Raw genomic sequence first — 19281 nt, 5'->3', positions numbered from 1 at the left:
AAGGTCACAGGTTACCAGTGTTTGCCTCTGCTATGAGCCAGCCTGGCCTTTTAGGGAACAATGTCATAGTATCATCACCAGAGATACAATCATTTATTTTGTTAGAGGCACAGTCTATAGCTGGCTTGGGGCTTGCTATATAGACTAGGCTGGCCTCAAATTTGTGGCAGTCATTATGCCTCAGTCTCCAGAGTGCCAGGATTACAGGCAAGTGCCACCACACCCAGCATACAACACTCTTTAACCTAGCAACCCAGTTATAAAATGTATCATCCAGGTAACCCCTTACACAATACTGCTGCCAGGCATGCTATTGTTATTGCAATACTATTATTAATAAAGATAGGAAGTAAGTATCCAAGTATAGGATGGATTCAACAATAGAATTTTATGTAGCTAAAAGAGGAGATTTTCAACAGAGCAACATGGAAGAATCTTGTAGAAGTCAGAGTTCTCCAGAAAAGCAGAACTGTTTGAAGTTGCACAAAAGCAGAACTGAAAGAAAGGGCCTGAGTGATTCCTTTGGTATAAGGAGTTGGCTCGCACGATTACAGTAACTGGTGAGCCCTCTGGTCACGGGGTGACTTGATAAGAGAGGTACGGGAGGGTGAATGATCCATTCAGATCCTGTGTAGGTTCTGAGGCTTGAAAATGAGGAGAGCTGATGGGGTAGTTCTGGGACAAAGGCCGTTAGGCTTGGGCTCAAGACTCAGCAAGAGCAGTGTTGCTGTCTGAGTCTGAAGAGAAAGATGGGTGGAGCTGAGGTGCCAGTGCAAAAGCCACTGGGCTGTAGGAATTCTCTCAAATCTAAGGAATGATCAGCCTTTGTGTTCTACTCAAGCACTTCAACTGATTGGGTGAGGCCAGCCTACCTGCAGAAGACAGGGCAATCTGCTTCTCTCCACTAATGTCCCAGTACACTCTCACAGAGCACTGAGAACAAGGCTGATTAAGTAACTGGATGTCCTGTGGCCCAGTTAAATTCATTCATAAAATTAATCACCACAGGGCTGAAGAGATGGCTCAGTGGTTAAGACCATTGCCTGCTCTTCCTAAGGTTCTGAGTTCAATTCCCAGCAACCACATGGTGGCTCACAACCATCTGTAATGAAGTCTGGTGCCCTCTTCTGACCTGCAGACATACACACAGACAGAATATTGTATACATAATAAATAAATAAATATTTATTAAAAAAATTAATCCCCACAGACCTACAAGAGGTGCAGAACACAGAATGCAACACACTTCCCTGCGTGTAAAGAAGAAATATAGCCGAGCGGAGGGGGCGCACACCTTCAATCCCAGCACTCAGAGGCAGACACATGCAGATCTCTGTGAGTTCAAGGCCAGCCTGATCTACAGAGTGAGTTCCAGGACAGGCTCCAAAGCACGCAGCACACAAGTCCCGCTGCAATCCCACCTACTGCTGGTATTATAGGTGTGCTTGGTGCTTACCTATAATCCCAGCACTCAGGAAGTCAATGCACAGAATTTTGAGTTGAAGACTACTCAGAGAGACCCTATCTCAAAAAAATAAGAACATTCTGGAAGGATGCTCAGCATCCTTTCCAGTTTTAAATCCAAGCAGACTTTGCATTTTTCATTTTTATTTTTATTTGCGTGTGTTTTTTAAAATCATGGGCATGCTTAATCTCAAAACATTAAGTAGCAATTTTTAGATGTCATTTGCATGCTTTCTCTTCTACAGGATTGTCAGTCTGTTTTTTACTCATCTTTAAACATTTGGGGAATTACGGAATGAATAAACCAGAGGAAATCAGAATTCATGAATTCCGAGGACAACCTGCGGGTAGAAGGGAAGTTCTCCCTTCTACAGTGAGGGTCCTGGGGATTGAACTCAAGGTGCCTTTTCTGATGAGCCATCTCATCAGCCTGATTATTTTAATCTGCTGTTAAATTTTTGTTTGATTCCTAGTTAATGGGACTGTAGGCAAAAGATTGCTGGAGTGGGTGTGGCCTGTCATTGAGGTGGACTTTGAAGTTTGAAAAGTCACTGCCAAGGCCAGTCTTGCTCCCTCTCTTTCGGCAGTTTGCAGATTACGTGAGCTCTTATCTACAGCAACAGCACCTTGCCTTTCAGCTACCAAGATCCCGCCATGATGATCATGGATTCGCTCTCTAAAACTGTAAGGAAGACCTATAGTGATATTTCATTTGCATTTTAATAACTAAAGCTTGCCTGAAGTTCAGAGAGTAAAACAGCCACACTGGTCAGTTTTAAAGACCAGGAAGTGGTGACACACATCTTTAATCCCAGTAGCCACACTAATTTGCCATAGAAACCAGGTAGTAGTGGTACACACCTTTAATCCCTAGATTAAAGATACACTAGAGAGGACTATAAGATAGGAGGAGGGCTGGAGAGATGGCTCAGAGGTTAAGAGCATTGCCTGCTCTTCCAAAGGTCCTGAGTTCAATTCCCAGCAACCACATGGTGGCTCACAACCATCTGTAATGAGGTCTGGTGCCCTCTTCTGGCCTACAGACATACACACAGACAGAATATTGTATACATAATAAATAAATAAATATTTTTAAAAAAAGATGGGAGGAGACAGCTCTATACTAGAGAGGAATATAAAGTGGGAGGAGACAGCTCTACACTAGAGAGGAATATAAAATGGGAGGAGACAGCTCTACACTAGAGAGGAATATAAAATGGGAGGAGACAGCTCTACACTAAAGAGGAATATAAAATGGGAGGAGACAGCTCTCACACTGTCTCATTCTGAGATTCCAGGAGGCAGGATCGCCATTTTGGACTGAGATAGAGAGGTAAGAGCCAATGGCTGGCTGTTTTGCTTTTCTGACCTTCAGGTTGAATCCCAATTTCTGCTTCTGAGTTCTTATTAATTATGCTCGCATGCCTTTAATCCCAGCACTCAGGAGGCAGATCTCTGGAGTTTGAGGCCAGCCTGGTCTACAAGAGCTAGTTCCAAGACAGGCTCCAAAGCAACACAGAGAAACCCTGTCTCAAAAAAAAAAAGCTACAAAACCCCAATTAAATGCTTTCTTTTGAAAGTTGTCTTGGCCCTGGTGTCTCCTCAAAGACAATTCCTAACTCCCAACTTTTATTTTTCTTTGAAACAGGGTCTCATGTAGCCCAGGCTGGCTATGGATTTACTATATGGTCAAGGATAATATTGAATTTTCAGTCCTCTTGTCTCTGTCTCCCAAGTACTGAGATTACAGGTACTGGCAACCATGTCTTGTTTATGTGGTACTACAGACTGTTCACAGGGCTTTGTGTGTGCTAGGTAAACATTCTACCAATGGAGATACAGTCCCCACCATATTCTTTTAAAAATCATTTATTTTTATTTTATGTGCATTGGTGTTTGACCTGCATGTATGTCTGTGTGAGCATGTTGGATCCTCTAGAACTTGAGTTACAGACAGTTGTGAGCTGCCATGTGGTACTGGGAATTGAACCCAGATCCTCTGGAAGAGCAGCAGTGCTCTTAACCACTATGCCATCTTTCCACCTCCCCCCAGCACATTCTTAATATTATTTAGCCATTGGTTCCATAAATAATTCACATACATAGCCCCACCACCTGCCCCCAGAATGAAACCATTGCTAATAACGTAAACCAACTGAATTTCTTTCCTCTCTCTTCAGTCTTCTCAAAGGAAACTACTACTTTCCTTGATTTTATTCTTTCATTACCACAAAAGGAAAAATAGACGGTTGTGGTGGCGCATGCTGGTAGGATTTGCTGAAAGAGGCAGAGGCAGGAGGATCACAAAAGGAAAAATAGTTCCAACAGTTCCTCCTGATGTTGGTGCCAGTGAACGACCCCTCCCTGGATGTGGACTGAACCCAACAACGTACTTCTCGTGAGCAGAAAACAGCAAATGTGTTGGGATGTCACGTCTATGATTGCATGAGATGATTACAATTTCCATCTTGCTACCTACTCTTTTAAAGATATTTCTAAAACATGTGTGTGAGTACACACATATGTACAGATGCCCTTAGAAGTCAGAGATAGCTGATCCCCCTGAAACAGGCAGTTGTGAGTTCTGGTCCTCTTAACCTCTGAGCCGTCTCTCCAGCCCCACCTTTAATTATTTTTTAATTAATTAGTTGAGACAGGGTCTCAAAATATAGCCTGGACTGGCCTTGACCTCACAGAGATTGGACTGCCTCTGCTTCCCGTGTTCTGGGATTAAAGGTGTGCGCTACCATGAGTGATTTGCTAACCCACTCCTTACTGTCTTGTTTGCTGGTTTTAGTAAAATAAGAAGCTATGTGGGGCCAGTGAGATGGCTCAGTGAATAAAGACATTTGCTACAGCCCAAGTTTTGATGTGTGTGTAGGTCAGAGAACAACTTGTGAAAGTCAGTTTTCTCCCTCCACTATGTGGTCTCGGGTTCTCTGACCTATGCAATGTGCACACACACACACACACACGCTGTGGCATGCATATGCACACTTACATAAATGTAAAATGCAAATTTTTAAAGTAAGCTACTATACTGGAAATGGTCAAGGAAATTAGAGCAGTCACAAGGCAACAATCATCAACACTGAAGTCCAACAACCCACAAGGGACCGATCTGTTAACAGAGTGTGCCTCCTTCCCTAGTTGAGCTTAAGCCTGAGGATGAGGTCACACTTCTAGCTGACACCTCAGCCTTAACCTTGCAAGCATGGTGGAAGCTCAAGATCCAGCTGAGCCATGCTCAGATTGGACCCTCAAAACAAACTAACAAACAAAAAAAGACAAATCATGTGTTGATTCAAGCCTTTACATTGGTAGTAATTTGTTACACAGTAATAGATCACCAATACAAGTTCCTTTTAATTCTTTTTCTTTGATTTATTTTAAGCTCAGGTGGTGGTCTGTGCACCACATGTGGGCCTGGTGCCCATGGAGGTCCGAAGAGGGTGTTGGAGGCCCTGGAACTGGAGTGATGAAGAGCTGTGGCTTGCCAGGTGGGTGCTGGGAACCTGGCTCCTTTGCAAGGACAACAAATGCTCTCAACAGCTGAGCCCATCCCCAGCCCATCATTTCCGTTCTGTATGATTGTTGTGGTGTGTTTCCCAGAACATAGGACACAAGTTTCTCCCATGCAATATGTTGAATGCATGCCTGGGAATGGAATTGCCAGACCCTCGGGATTTACAAACCTTCAGCATTATTGTCAGTCAACAAATCGTTAGAGTGAAGGTCATGCCACGGTCAGGGTTTCAAGTGACATGTAGCCTCCATCCATAGAATTGAGATCAGTGTGTGGACAGGGTTGAGAGTCATACAGAAAGCTAATTTAAGAGAATCCATGGGCAAGGTTGGGAACATGAGTGGCCACCTTGGTGAAAATTTGCAGCTTGGGTTTGGACAAGTTTGGAGGACACTGGAAGGAGGCGATGGGGGTCACCCAGTGCTAGAAGTAGGCCGTCACACTTCCCAAACTCTGTTCACTGGCAGTATCATCAATCTAAAAAGACATGAGACCCATCCTGGGTCCACAGGGTCTTTAAGAGGACAGCTAGGTGAAAACGATAAAGGACAAGGCAGGAACTCGCTGCCTTTCGGACCCATACGGACAGAAAGAAAAGGCAGGCACGGGGAAGAACGCACAACGCCACTTTTAATAGAGACAACTCTGCTCTGTCTTCCCCAGGCGCTCCGTATATTGCTCCACGCAGAAAGGGCTATTGCACACAGCTGGATGCCTCTTACTCCTGGCTTCTTCAACACTTTATCCTTTCCTCTCCAGCTGCGGTAGTCTCCAGCTCTGAGATGGGTCCCATGTAAGCACCCAGGAGGGGCAAGAGAATCCCTCCACTTCTGCGGGTAGTTGCTCGCGTGTCCAAGGCCATGGAGAATTTGCATGGATGGAGACAGGGCTGTCCTCTGAGCTGAGAAAGGAATCAGAGGACCGCCTCTCCAGGCCCAGCGCTGGGAGCCTCAAAGTGGACACGGTTTGGGAGGTCATGCCGTGTGTCCGCACAGGTTTTCTGGGCTGTGGAGAGTGGTCTTTTCTCCTGGCCCGGATGGAGTGTAAGGAGGAGGATCAATCCCAGGTCTCGGCTTTGAACACCCCCACGTTCGCCCGAACCCGCCGTGTCCGAGCGCCGCTGCTGCAGGGGGCGCCAGTGAGCAGCTCGCTCCGCCCTCCCAATCCTGCGTCCGCAGGTGAGTGGGTAGGTCGCGGCGTCGGGGCTCCAGCGGGTACTGGGAAGACCCGCGCAGCCCGGGCACTGCTCACCGCTGCTTGCGTTCGGCCTGCTGGAGCCTCCGGGAGAGGTCATCGATGCGCACGTTCTTGAGTTGGAGCAAGTGTTCCAAACGCTTCACCTTCATCTGCAGGACCTGGGTGGGGGCGCAGAGACGTCAAGCCTGAAGACCTGTTGCCCTGCCAGTGTTTTGCCCCTGCAGACCTCAAGCTGCCCTTAGGCCTTAGTGTCCCCTCCTCACCTGCACTGTCTCTTGGGAGGCCAACAGCTCCTGCTCCTTTTCGGCGATCTGAAGGACGAAGCTCGGATCGCCCTGCAGCGCCTGGTTATATCCAGGGGGTCGAGGCGCCGGTGGCCGGCCCCCTCTGCAGTGGATAGCAGCTTAGCAGAAGCCTGGACCTCAGGCCCTGCCATTCCTTTCTAGTACTTGCTACCAGGCCTTCCTTTGTCGCCTTCTCACCACCTCCCCAATGACCAAGGCACTGCCACACTAGTCTTTGTGGTGAAGGTGACAAGCCTGGTGAGGTCAGAACTCTCGAGTTTACCTGAGCTGCTCTCCTCCCAGGGCTGGGGCACCGTCTCCTAGAGTCTTCTGGGACAGACCTAAGGACAAAGCAAGTGAAGGAGTGACCTTGGAGTACCCTTCTCCTGTCTCCCCTAAGATCGATGTGGGAAAGCTTTCCTGAGATAAGGGAAAGCCACCTTACCCATATCCATGTAACCACTGACATCCTGAGAAGCCAGCTCCTGAAAGAACAGATGTGGTCTCCTGTGAACCTGGGCGTCTACCTCCAAGAAGCCCCATTTCCCTTTCACAATCCTGCGGGCCAGGTTCTCTTAGCTAGGCACTCATCTTCCTATTTATCGCCTAGGCATCACCATGGCTTAGTCCACTGTGTGTGGAGCACCCCTTGCGCCCCCATCATCAGGCTCAAGCAGCAGCACCTGTAAGGAGCCAGCACCCAGTTTCTGGCGCCTCTGCCGTTCCTCCAGGCGCTGCCTTAGTGGAATGAGCACCAGCTCCACTACACCTGGAGAACACTGCGCAATCTTCCGCATCACGTCGTCGGGGACAGAGAAGTTCAGCTTGTTCAGCACCTTTCTACGGAGTGGATACAAGAAGGGTGAGTGGGTCCTGGGAAAATGAATGGAGTGCAATAGTAAAGGAGTGGACATAGCCCCAGGGGACTGGAAGGGCAGACTCCTGAACCTCCTTGCTTGATTGTTCCAATTTCCCTTGAGTGTTTCCATCCCAATAAAATAATTATTTGATTTTATTACTAAATGGATTCTGTGTCTCCCACTCCCCCCAGCTGTCTCAGTCTGCCTGTCAAGACCACAGGAGGTTTTTTGTTGTTGTTTTGCATTGCTAGGGACCAATCCAGGAGTGGGTGTGAGTGTGGGTGTGTGGGTGTGTACATGCAGGCTCACTCACGCGTGCGCATGCGTGCTAGTAAAAACACATCTCCAGGCAAGGTCATAGAAAGTTGAGTTGAGGCTGAAGCAATCCCTCTTGAGAAGCAGGCAGGGGCTGCAGAGTTTACTTCTGCACCCAGGGATTCTACTACCTGTTCAGGTGACCCCAGTTGCTGAGCTTCTGCTGGAGAGAGTTAGCAGGGACATAATTGTGCATCTCCACCATCTTGGGGAAGTAAAACTTGATAAGCTCTGCAACCAGGACTGAGGGAGTAGGATTGGGAACAGATAGGAAAAACAAGAGCATGGGCCAGGGAGAAGGAAGGGATGGAGATACAGAAGAAGGGAAGGTGGGCAGAAAGGAGACAAAGAAAGCAAGATCAATAATTAAATCAAGATCCTACATTTCTCAGAGAAAAAAGCATCTTCCTTATTAGATCAGGACACAGAAAAACAGACTCCAAGAGGGCCCTACAGGAGGCTGCAGCCTTGTACTGGGAATTCAAAAGGACACACACACACTGTGTGAATCTCAGGAGAATCACAGATTTATACAAGCAGAAAAACAAGATCCTTCTATTGTGCTGGGAATATAGCACAGTTGGTAGCACACTTGTATAACATGTATAAAGTGCTGCTCTCAACCCCCAGCACCATATAAGCAGGCTGTGGTAGCACATGCCTGTAATCCCACCACATAGAAGGCAGGAAAATAGTGAGTTATGGGCTACTTTGCTACCCTGTGAATCAAAAATGTCCCTCTACAGTGTGTATATAGGCCAGAATGTATAGATGCACAGAATAAATGCCAGACACACATGGTGCATACATAGAATACACACAAGCACAGAAGTCACATATACATGTAGTTTCCTCAATTATACACATAGAAACAAAGACATCCTGGCTACAGAACTATGCATTTCTTAAATACAGGAGCCTTTTCTGAAAAAAACAAACACACTATACATATGTACAAAAAAAACCAAACAAACCATACATACATTCAGGACAGAACATGTCAACACAAAAGAGCACGGGGTGGGGATGTCACTCAGTTGGTGGCATGCTTGCATAGCATTCACAGTGCCCTAGCACCACATTAAAAACAAACAGGAAAGGTAGTGCATGCTTATAATCACAAAATCTGGGAGCTAGACACAGCATTGTAGTAGAGGCAGGAGTCCAAGACTCTATCGCGCGCGCACACACACACACACACACACACACACACACACACTACAAGACAGACTGTAGAACACAGAAATATGAGCAAGCATAGGTTCACCAATACATACCCAGACACACAGCTTAGTTCTTAACACCCCTGAACTGAGACACAGACACTATGTACACAAGGTATCATGGACATACATTGTTCACTCACGAATAGAAGAAACATGCAAGTGCCCACTTCCACTATCAAGTCCCAAAAACACAGATCCCACCCCTGCTCCCACTCTACATGCAGACATAACAAAAACTATAGCATACACACAAATCTATTACACATACATAAAGATAGAACATTGTAAAACACAACTACACACACCTCCGTCACTGAAGTCCCGGGAGAGGTTTCTCTTGGGTCTGGACAGAGGGATGTTGTCTACCCACAGGTACAGCTGGTGCAGAGCCTCCTCATCCACGCTGCTTGCCATTGGCTTCTGGGCAAGGCCTCAGTGTTCCCCACAGAGCCCAACGCTAGCCCCAGGACCCTTCAAGTGCCTCCTCTCGCCACTGCGAGCGTTCAGATCTATGTTTCCTTTCCTACTCGGCACAGACTCAAATCCCATCTGGGAGCAGCCATATTGTTTTCTGAAACCATAGCAACCGTCGCTACTTGCCTGGAAACAGAGACTTCTGGGAGTTGTAGTTTTTCCATATCTTTCCCCTGGGTCCCAGCTCTGAAAGGGCAGTTATCTGTACTTATCTTCCTTTCTCCCCAAGAAGGCATCACCTGCCTGCCCACATCACTTGCTGATCAATCACTGCCCAATCTGGGCTTTGCCAAAACCAGCTATGTCCCCAGAAACCATTCCCCTTCTGTGCCATTTGTCAGTCCTAAAGGAAGCAGCATCTCCACGCATATTAGCATTTAGGGAGGCGGGCACTCTGTTAGTCTGATACCTACTGATGCTGTGTGACAAGTTGTCTATTTTTAAATTAGTATTTTATTTTTGTATGTGTATGTGTGTTTTACCTGTATGTATACCTGTGTACCACATGCGTTCCTGGTGCCTGCAGAGGGCAGGTGAAACTAGAGTTAAGATGGTTGTGAGCCACTATGTAGGTGCTGGGGATCAAACCTGGGTCCTTTGGAAGCACAGTCAGTGCTTCCTCACTAGCTCCCTCCAAAGCTCTGTAGACCTAGGGTCACTGCCATTTCCTCATCCCAATGTACCCTACTGGGGCATTTAATATGTAACCCAGATTCCCAGAGAGAGCAGTGTAAGGCCATTTTCTTGGGCAAGGTCATTTAATCCCTTAACCCTATTTCCTTCTTTGTAAAATAGAAAGTTTTCATCTACTTGTCCCAATAATTTATTTTGAAAGAAATTTACAAAATGGGAAAAAGTCTAAGAGGCCTGCACCTGTATGGGGATTAGGGACTGAAAATCCACAATACACACGAAAGCTAGAGTTTTGGCAGACACTGTCACATCCCTTATCGTTCACAGGAGGGATATTCTACGATGGGCTAGAAACTGGTTTCTGCAACCAGGAGGGGTAGGAACACAGGGCCCTCTGTAATGAAGGCTACGAAGTACTGAAGGGAAACTTCCAGAGCCTGCCTGAGGAGAAAGTTCGCTTCCGGCAGCCTAATGTAGCTCTGGGCACATTACTGAACCTCTTCTGCCTGTTTATCGTGGGTTTTGTTACCTCATAAGGGCATCTGAGTGTTTGACACCTAGCATAAAGAAAGGCCCTATTGGCATCAGATTGTGTTAAATCCTGGGACCAGTAAGAGGTTCTTATTGGCAGGAGGCAGAGTGAAGTGATTTGTCTTGGTACTGGAATAAAGATAATGTCTGTCCATGGGGCATCTAGAGAAAATACCCCTGCTCCCTCCCACTTACTACTTAGAGCAGGCCCATTGGGTAGGCTAGGCTTTCTGGTCTCTTCCTCCAAAGTTCCATTTAGAGGAAGGGCTGATGCCAAACGGAATCCCAACTTCTTTGCTCGATTTCCTTTCCAAACACTCGGGGGGAAGTGTAGCTCAGCAGTGAGGCTCTTGCCTAGGTTAATCTAGACCCTGGGTTCATCCCTATCCAGTACAAATACAAGCAAAATTTGCATTAAAGAAACAAAACTTAATTTTCAAGGCTTGGAGATAATCCCCTAGTGTCGGAAATACAAAAGAGCCAAACGTTTATGGACAGCCTTTTTGGAAGGAACCATACCAGGGCAAACAAGGCACAAAGGACGATTTGGATATCCCCCACCCCCTTACATTCCAGAGTGGGGAGAACCTGGTGGCTGGGGTATGTTAGGGATTGGGAAATTACCAGAGGTAATACGCCAGCCCTAAGTAAGGTGGGAAAACCGGTTTGGGACTCAGAGTTACCTGTACCGCTCAGGTCTTTCCTTGACTGGAACCTGTGAGCCCTAGTAAGGGAGAGCCATGAAGGGAGGGGCCGGGCTCTGAAAGGACATGCCCTCACCTTTGGACTGGAGTGGGGGAGTGGCCCTGCACAGTGAGCTACCAATTCACGGGGGTGCCATGTTTCCTAGTAACTTCACCTTCCTCCTGTCATGGCCTCAAAGGTGATTTAACAGATGTGAAAATGCCAATCACTTGAACAGCCTGAAGAACTCCCTCTTAAAGTAAAAAGAGGGTTCCTTGCATGCCCCTCCAACTCTAACCTGGCCCATAGCAGAACCAAAGCTTTTCTCATTTCTGCTCAACCCCTGCGAAGACCTTCCTTAACTAGCTTTGGTGGGCTCAGTCTTCAGGGGTATACTGCCTGATCCCCTAACAGACCACTGGCTCCCTCTCTACTGCCCCACTCCAGTGACCAAAGCTTCTCACTACCATCAAAGGAGGTTAAGGTTAGGGTTCCTGCAGTCTATCAAGAGATGCGTCACTAAAGGCCCACCCTCCCCAGAGTTCTCTAACATTTAGATGTGGGTGTCACTGCCTGCCCCTCACCCCAGTCGTGGTCATCTGCTCAAACCCTGCTTTCATGTCCCACTACAAGAACCAAGGGGAACCTGGAAAGGATGTGTCCCCAAGACAGACGCAAGCCCAGACCATGAAGGATGCATCCATGGCTGTTAAAACATTGACTCCCACAAAAGGGGAGTAGACAGATTTATTGAATTCAAACTGGGAAGGGAGCACCTGGACGGCTGGACTCTGGGCCCAGCCCCAGGCCCCTCTGCCCAGGATGGGGGCCTGCAGAGGTTGAGGCACAAGGCCTGCAGCTGCCCAGATTGGAGGTGCCTGTTGTCACTCCCCAAGAGGGCCTCTTGGAAACCTCCAATCTGGAAAGAAAACCAAGGGCCAAAGACTGGGCCAGAGCAAGGGATTTAGGGAGGTGGAAAGCAGGCAGGAGGCAGGCTCAGGAGCCTGCCCTACGTTACACTGTGCTTCTTTAGGCAGCCTAGAGGTGCAGGAAGGGGGGATGCTAGTTTTGTGGGAACCTAGGCTGGACCTTTCTCTGGAGCCCTTTCCAGAATGGCTTTGGGATCCCCCCCACCAAAGACCTGTTTGGGTGGCAAGGGGAGAGGCACTCTCTGGCCAAGAGCTTCCAGCACTTGTCCCTGGCTGCTGCTATGGTCTAGCCCACTGGTGGCATGACGTGGTAGCACCGGACAGCTTCCCACCCAACCAGTGCCCTGAGCCCAGGAACTAATGGGGAGGAAAGAGGAATCTGAGAAGGAGGCAATAGCAGTGAGGCAGACCTCAGCCCCTGGGCCTGTCTCGGGGCCGGGCGAAGCATTACTGAAGGCCCTGCAACTCCTCCAGCCATCTCCAGCAGCTGCCCAGAGTTCTCTGCCTTGGGCAGATACTGTCCATCTGGGCTGGAGCGCAGCTATGTCCCGCAGATCAGCTTTGATGTCCAAGACCCCGAACTCCCGCCTGCCTGGCATGGTTCTTCCTAGTCACGTGGACCAGATCATGTTCCAAGTGAAGAATGTGGCTCTGCACGCGGTCATCAATGGGAAAGGAGGTCAGGTACCGTTTGACCATGGCAAAGTAGGCCATGGCCTCCCCAAAGCTGGGTACAGGGACCTCATCGCCATCATCATCATCATCCTCGTCTTCATCGTCTTCCTCATCCTCCTCTTCATCTTCCTCCTCCTCATCACTGTCTGAGTCCGAGTCCTCCCCACCTTCCAGAAAATGGAGGGTGGGGCACTGGGCCTCTTCCTGGACACTGTAACCCCCAAAGCCACCACTGGCCTCCACTACTCCCTGGGCCCAGTCTTCAGTCTCTAAACCCTCAGAGGAGCTTTCTTCCTCCTCTTCCTCCTCCTCCTCTTCATCACTGTCATCAACCTCACCCTCCTCTTCCACCTCTTCTTCCTCTCCCACCTCCTCTCCTTCCCCACCTTCTTCCTCCTCCCCTTCTTCTTCCTCTTCTTCCTCCTCCTCTTCCCCTTCACCCTCCTCTTCTTCTTCTTCTTCTTCTTCCTCCTCCTCCTCTTCCTCCTCCTCTTCTCCCTCACTCTTGAAGGAAGTGGTGATAGTGGCATTAAGGCCACCTCCAAAACCGGCCTCCCGAAAGCAAGTTGCTATGTCCGAGGGCTCCACCGCTTGCCAGGCTGCAGCCACAAAGTGTAAGGCCTCCACCAGGCCCAGCTGGAGGCCTGAGGGATCCTGGCCCTCGAGTGCTGCCATGGCCTTGAGCAACATAGCCTGGCGGTAGTGGCCTTTCACCTGTTGGACCACTCCTCGCTCCAATGGATGCACAGTGCCGGGAGGGAAGAAGGCCAGCTGCACGTGCCGCAGGCCCGAGGTGTCCAAGGACTGGGCAGCCAGACGGCCAGCCAGCAAAAGGACCCGACGAGATTCTGCAGCCATTCGGGTGTCCAGTGCTTTCAAGTACTTAGCTAGGGCCTGGGTAGTGACTCCACCCTTAGAGTTGGCAGTGTAGTCACAGGGCAGACCACCTTGGCCTGCACGGGGCTTGGCGGACTTGCCTGCGACCAGCGGGGGAAGCTTTTCGCTGCCATCAGCGTTGGCGCACAGCAAAACACTAAGGCGCTGGGTGGCCTGGCGAGCCGTTCCATCACCTCCCCACAGCCCCGAGGCCTGGTCGGACAGAAAGTCGTACCACAGGCTGGTCTCGGTGGCGCTGAACACATCCTGCGAGGCGTAGCCCTCAGCCACCGACGGCGGCTGTTCCTCCCGCGTGCGCCAGCCTGGTGTACTCCCACCGCTGCCCTCGGAGGGCACCGCGGCTGGGCCGGCAGGTGCCGCTGGGGCCCGGGGGGTAGAGCTTCGCGCCCGGGAGCGGGTCACGCCGCTGCAGGCCACTACACCGTGGCGCCGGCGGAAGCGATCCAGCCAGCCGTTGGAAGCCGTGAAGTCGTCCATGCCCAGCTCCTCCGCTATCCGTAGCGCCTTCTCTTTCAGGATGATGCCCTTGACCGGCAGGCCCGCGGCGCGGATCTGCTGGAACCAAGCAATGAGGAGCCCCTCCAGCTTGTCGTACGGGGACAGCTTGTTGGTCTTGCGGCAGGTGGAGGCCACTCCGTACTTGCGCTCCGACGCCAGGATGGCGCGCTTGTTCTTCAGGATGGTGCTCAGCGTGGACGGCGGGATGTTGAAGCGCCGCGCGATCTCGCCCTTGCGTAGGTCCGGGTTCTCCTCTACCTCCTGGATGATCCGCGACTTCTCCCGGAACGTCAGCTGCCGCCGCTTGGGGCCCATCCCGGCGCGCCCTCCGCCCCGGGGCCCGGCACCGCCGTCGCCGCCCCGGGGCGGGGGGCCCGGGCCCGCGGCGGGGGGCACCTGGCGGCCTCTCCGTGCGCCCCGCCCGAGACAAAGCGGCTCGCGAGGCGGCGGCGGGCGGTGGCAAGCGGCGCGGGCGGCGCGGGCGGCAGGACGTGCCCAGCGGGGAGCGCGGCGCGGCGCAGGGCGGAGCGCGCGCGGGATCTCGCGGGAAGCGCGGGACGCTGGGCGCCGCCTCCCCTACCCCGTGCTGCTGCCCGGACCCGCCGCCGGGGGCGCTGAGGTCCGGACCGTGAGCCTCGGCCACGCGCGGGGAAAGGTCATCTGCAGAGACAAAATGCCAGACACCTGGACTGATGCTCAAGGACGTTTTGATGCTCTCGCTTCTGCTCTTCCCTGAAGACAGGGCCAGCTGGCGTCAGGCTGCTTAGACTGCATTTTAACTGGCTGGCGTCAAGCGGTTAAGTTTTCAGTGGGTGAAATACCACTGCCAATATGCTTCTTTTTGGGTTAATTGTCTTTATGCATGTGTATGTCTGATTGTGTGTGTGCACACCTGCATGCAGATGCCCGAGCGGAACAGAAGAGGGCGTCGAACAAGAGTGAGATTACAGGTGGTTTGTGAGTTGCAATGTGGCTACTGGGATCCAAACTCTGATTCTCCACCAAAGCAGCTAATTGCTCTTAAGTGCTGGACCTTCCCCCAGATATGCACTTTAATCATGTGTATTGTTCCAAATATGAGAGAGCCAGTTGATGGGTACACATTTAGGTTATTGTAAAGACAACACGGCATTTAAATCCATTTGATGGTGCTAAAGACGTTTTAAACTTCTTGTAAACCACAGTCCAAAAACACTAATAACATCTGGGTATCATTGGTTTTTTTTCATACAGTTAGCTGTAGATTCAACTACAGAAATACATATGTGTATATGCATATGTACAAATAAATCTTAAAACTTCCTGCAGCACCAAACACATGAAAGTGATGAGTCCTTAAGACAGTGTGTACATTATAGTTTTTTTTTGCTCGCTTGTTTGTTTCTGAGCAGAGTCTCACTATGTAACCCTGGCTGACTTGGAACTCTGTGCAGATCAGGTGAGTCTTGAACTTGTGGAGATTCACCTGCTTTTGATTCCTCAATGTTGAAAATGAAGGCTTGTGCCACATCACATCAGACAACCCAAGAAACACACACACACACACACACACACACACACAGCCCTACAAAACAAAAAATAAACAAGCAAAATACCGGTAAGACAAAAAAAAAAAAAAGCCCAACAAAGCAAAATGAGACGAAAAGCCTACAAAAGTACCATTGAGTTCATTTTGTTTTGACCAACTACTCCTGGGCACGGGGTTTGTCTGGGAGTGTGATTGATATACCCAGTGACACTTCACTGAAGTAAACTGATTTTCCCTTTGCCAGTGGGGATCAGTTGCAGATGGCTTCTTGGTTTGGGTGAGACATGTATCCGTTTTCCCCTCTCAGTGCTGGGACCTGGTCTGGCTTGAATTTGTGCCTGCCCTGTGCATGCGGCCACAGTCTCTGTGAGTTCATACGGGCATCAGTTCTGCTGTGTCTGGAGACACTGTTTCCTTGGAATCATCCATCACCTCTGGCTCTTACAATCTCTTCACCTCTTCTTCTGCATAGATCCTTGAGCCCTTAGGGGTGGTTTTTGATGGAGACATGATAAGTGAAGTTATCATGTTTTTAAAAGTCTTGAAGATCAGCATCCCAGAATGTCAGGCTGAGGAGCTGGGGCTAGATGAAGCTTCAGGTTGAGAAGCAAAGAGAACCAAGGACAGCGGCCTGGGAGCTTCCAGGTTAAGGGCTCTAGAAATTACCAACAAGACACTCATGAGGAGCTGATAAAGACAAAGTCGGAAATCAAGTCTGTGGTGTTCTACAAGGTCAGGGAAGACTGTAAGTCTCTGCTCTTTTAATACATGTTTGTCTTTCCATGTGTACACTGGATTCTGAGAGTCTCAGCCTTTGCCCATATTTCTCACTCTGGTCTTTTCCCCTCTGTGTGTGACGGTAAGAATCAGACTTCGGGCCTCATGCATACCAATCACATGCTTCACCCCAACTTTATTTTCCTGATGTTTAAGAAATCTACAAGGTAAATATGGAGCCACACGCCAAGGACACCATCCTATGCGTCTTCAGGGAACGTTGCTTACATTTTGGAGTTTTCGTACATTTGTACATATGGCCCCCTGCCTCCTCATATATGTTGACTTATAATCAGTGGATGTTTGGTGACTGGGCTGTGGACAGAGCTTTTCTCCTATGTTGTTGAATTTTCCAAGTCGCTTTGCCTGCCTACCTGCCTTCTTCCTTTACTTTCTCTTTCTTTGTTTTCTTTTACAGAATTGAGAACCGAACCCAAGGCCTTACACATGCTAGACAAGCATTCTACCTCTAAATGCCAGCCCCTTTATTCTTAACTATTTGAGATTGAATCTAAGTTGCCCAGGCTGGCCTTGAACTTGTGTTCCTCCTGCCTCAGTGTCGAGAGTACTTGAGATTACAGATATGTACCACCATGCTTAGCCACGTTTTCTTTTATAAGAAGTGTTACTCTTGGGGCTGGAACAATGGCTCAGTCGCTAAGAACATTTGTTCTTCCCAAAGACCCAGGTCCAATTCCCAGCACACACATGTCAGTTAACAACTGTCTTTAACTAGTTCCAGGTCCAACGCCTTTTTCTGGTCCCTGTAGGCCCATGTGGTACACAGACATACATACAGTCAAAACATCCATATACATAAAATAAAATTAAAAAAAATACTACCCTTTAAAATGAAAAAGAGAGCCAAGCATGGTGGTGGAGGCCTGTAATCTCAGCTGGGAAGCAGAAGCAGCTGGATCAGGAATGTGAGGCCATACAGCTACACAGCAAGTCTGAGACCCACCTAGGCTACACAAATCCTAGCATTCAAAAAAAGAAAAGCATTCCAGATGTAGTGATGTACGCCTTTAAACCCAGCACTTGAGAGACAGAGGCAGGTGCATCTCTGTGAGTTCAAGGATAGTCAGAGCTCCACAGTGAAACCTGTCTCAAAAAAAAAAAAACACACATGCATATTTGCATATTTACTTACACACATACATATTAAAAAGGAAAAGGAAAGGAGAATGAAAAGCTTGCCGATTGACATGAAGGATGGGTAAAATAAGCATAATGGGTGTGAACCCTGTTCAGCAACTCCAGGTAGCCTGGACCAACTGCAGAGCAGGTGGACTGTCCCGGAGTGGCTGTGTAAGTACCAGTCTGTGTGACACCAAGGAGGGCCCTGAAAGGGGGTAGAATAGATGATATTAGTGGGATGGAAGATATCTAGACATGGGGTTATCACTAGACTTTCAAAGAACCCAGACCTGAGAGTCCTAAAAGGAATGTTCAATTTGCCTGTGGTCTCTCAGATATCAAAGCTTTATGATGTAGTTCATAGTCTGTAACTGTACAATTCACCCAGAGTATACAGCTTACAGATATGTGCAGCTACCAGTGAAAGTCAATTATATTTTATTTTTTTAATATTTATTTATTTATTATGTATACAATATTCTGTCTGTGTGTGTGTCTGCAAGCCAGAAGAGGGCGCCAGATCTCATTACAGATGGTTGTGAGCCACCATGTGGTTGCTGGGAATTGAACTCAGAACCTTTGGAAGAGCAGGCAATGCTCTTAACCGCTGAGCCATCTCTCCAGCCCCAGCAAGTCAATTTTAGAATGTTTTCCTCACCTTAAACGAAGGTTAGCACATGCCTTTAATCCCAGCACTCGAGAAGCAGAGGCAGGCAGATCTCTGTGAGTTCCAGGCCAGTCTGGTCTACAGAGTGAGTTCCAGGACAGGCTCCAAAGCTACAGAGAAACCCCTGTCTTGAAAAACAAAAAACAAAAGGTGAGGAAGCCAGGCGGTGGTGACGCAGGTATGCAAGTATTTAATCCGATCACTTGGGAGGCAAAGGCAGGTGGACCTCTGTTAGTTCAAGGCCAGCAGCCTGGTCTAAGAGTGAGTTCAAGACAGCCAGGGTAGTTACACAAACCCCGTCTCGAAAAACAAACAAAGAAGTGAGGAAACATCTCCCCCCTCAGGACTGTAACCTACTGTGGTTGTTCATCTGCATCACACGTGGGTAATAATTTGACCTTATGCCTGATCTCTTTTTCTTTTACAAATGGTATTTTGTTTATCCACTCATCAGTTGATGGATGTGTGGGTTGTTTCTACCTTTTTGGCTATGATTAATACTGCTATAAACATTTGTTTGCAAAGTTTTGGGCAGCCATGTTTTCGTTACTCTTGGGTACATACCTAGCATAGGACCACTAGGCCATATAGTAACTTTATTTAATCATCTGAGAAACTGCTATATTGAAAACATATGCTTAAGGGCTGGGAATGTAGATCAGTAGGAAGAAGGCTTACCCAGCATGCATTGTAGCCCTGCATTTTATTCTCAGGTCACCAAAAACCAGAAGTGTGGCACAAGCCTATAATCCCAGCACTCTGGAGGCAGGAGGATCAGAAGTTCAAGGTCTTGCCGGGCGGTGGTGGCGCACGCCTTTAATCCCAGCACTTGGGAGGCAGAGGCAGGCGGATCTCTGTGAGTTCGAGACCAGCCTGGTCTACAAGAGCTAGTTCCAGGACAGGCTCCAAAAAACCACAGAGAAACCCTGTCTCGAAAAACCAAAAAAAAAAAAAAAGAAGAAGTTCAAGGTCTTCC

General features: G+C 48.8%; 2 protein-coding genes across 2 annotated transcripts; both read right to left on the bottom strand.

Moving 5' to 3' along the window:
• Positions 1–5602: 5602 nt before the first annotated feature.
• On the bottom strand, positions 5603–11760 carry Spef1 (sperm flagellar 1). The gene is made up of 7 exons (XM_041670184.1): positions 9178–11760; positions 7778–7889; positions 7155–7311; positions 6917–6956; positions 6755–6812; positions 6451–6574; positions 5603–6345 (listed from the first exon to the last, which is right to left on the bottom strand). Exons 1-7 carry the CDS (start codon positions 9284–9286, stop codon positions 6238–6240), a joined length of 708 nt encoding a protein of 235 aa, XP_041526118.1. The 5' UTR covers positions 9287–11760; the 3' UTR covers positions 5603–6237.
• A 141-nt stretch (positions 11761–11901) lies between these two features.
• Cenpb (centromere protein B) lies at positions 11902–14704 on the bottom strand. The gene has a single exon (XM_041670183.1). The coding sequence runs from the start codon at positions 14506–14508 to the stop codon at positions 12679–12681; it is 1830 nt and encodes a 609-aa protein (XP_041526117.1). The 5' UTR covers positions 14509–14704; the 3' UTR covers positions 11902–12678.
• Between the last annotated feature and the right edge of the window lie 4577 nt (positions 14705–19281).

The sequence above is a fragment of the Microtus oregoni genome, unplaced genomic scaffold, assembly GCF_018167655.1.
Source record: "Microtus oregoni isolate MIOR12 unplaced genomic scaffold, Mior012 000020F_ref0000438, whole genome shotgun sequence".
In the NCBI taxonomy this organism is placed as follows: Eukaryota; Metazoa; Chordata; class Mammalia; order Rodentia; family Cricetidae; genus Microtus; species Microtus oregoni.
This window is presented reverse-complemented; position numbering and strand designations above follow the sequence as displayed.

Coding starts and splice junctions, on each gene's coding strand:
- Spef1 (XM_041670184.1), bottom strand. CDS start 9,286: ATGGCAAGCAGCGTGGATGAGGAGGCTCTGCACCAGCTGTACCTGTGG. Junction 7,312..7,777: donor AACTGGGGTCACCTGAACAG/GTAGTAGAATCC, acceptor TCCACTCCGTAG/AAAGGTGCTGAACAAGCTGA. Junction 6,957..7,154: donor TGGGTGCTGGCTCCTTACAG/GTGCTGCTGCTT, acceptor CTGTTCTTTCAG/GAGCTGGCTTCTCAGGATGT.
- Cenpb (XM_041670183.1), bottom strand. CDS start 14,508: ATGGGCCCCAAGCGGCGGCAGCTGACGTTCCGGGAGAAGTCGCGGATC.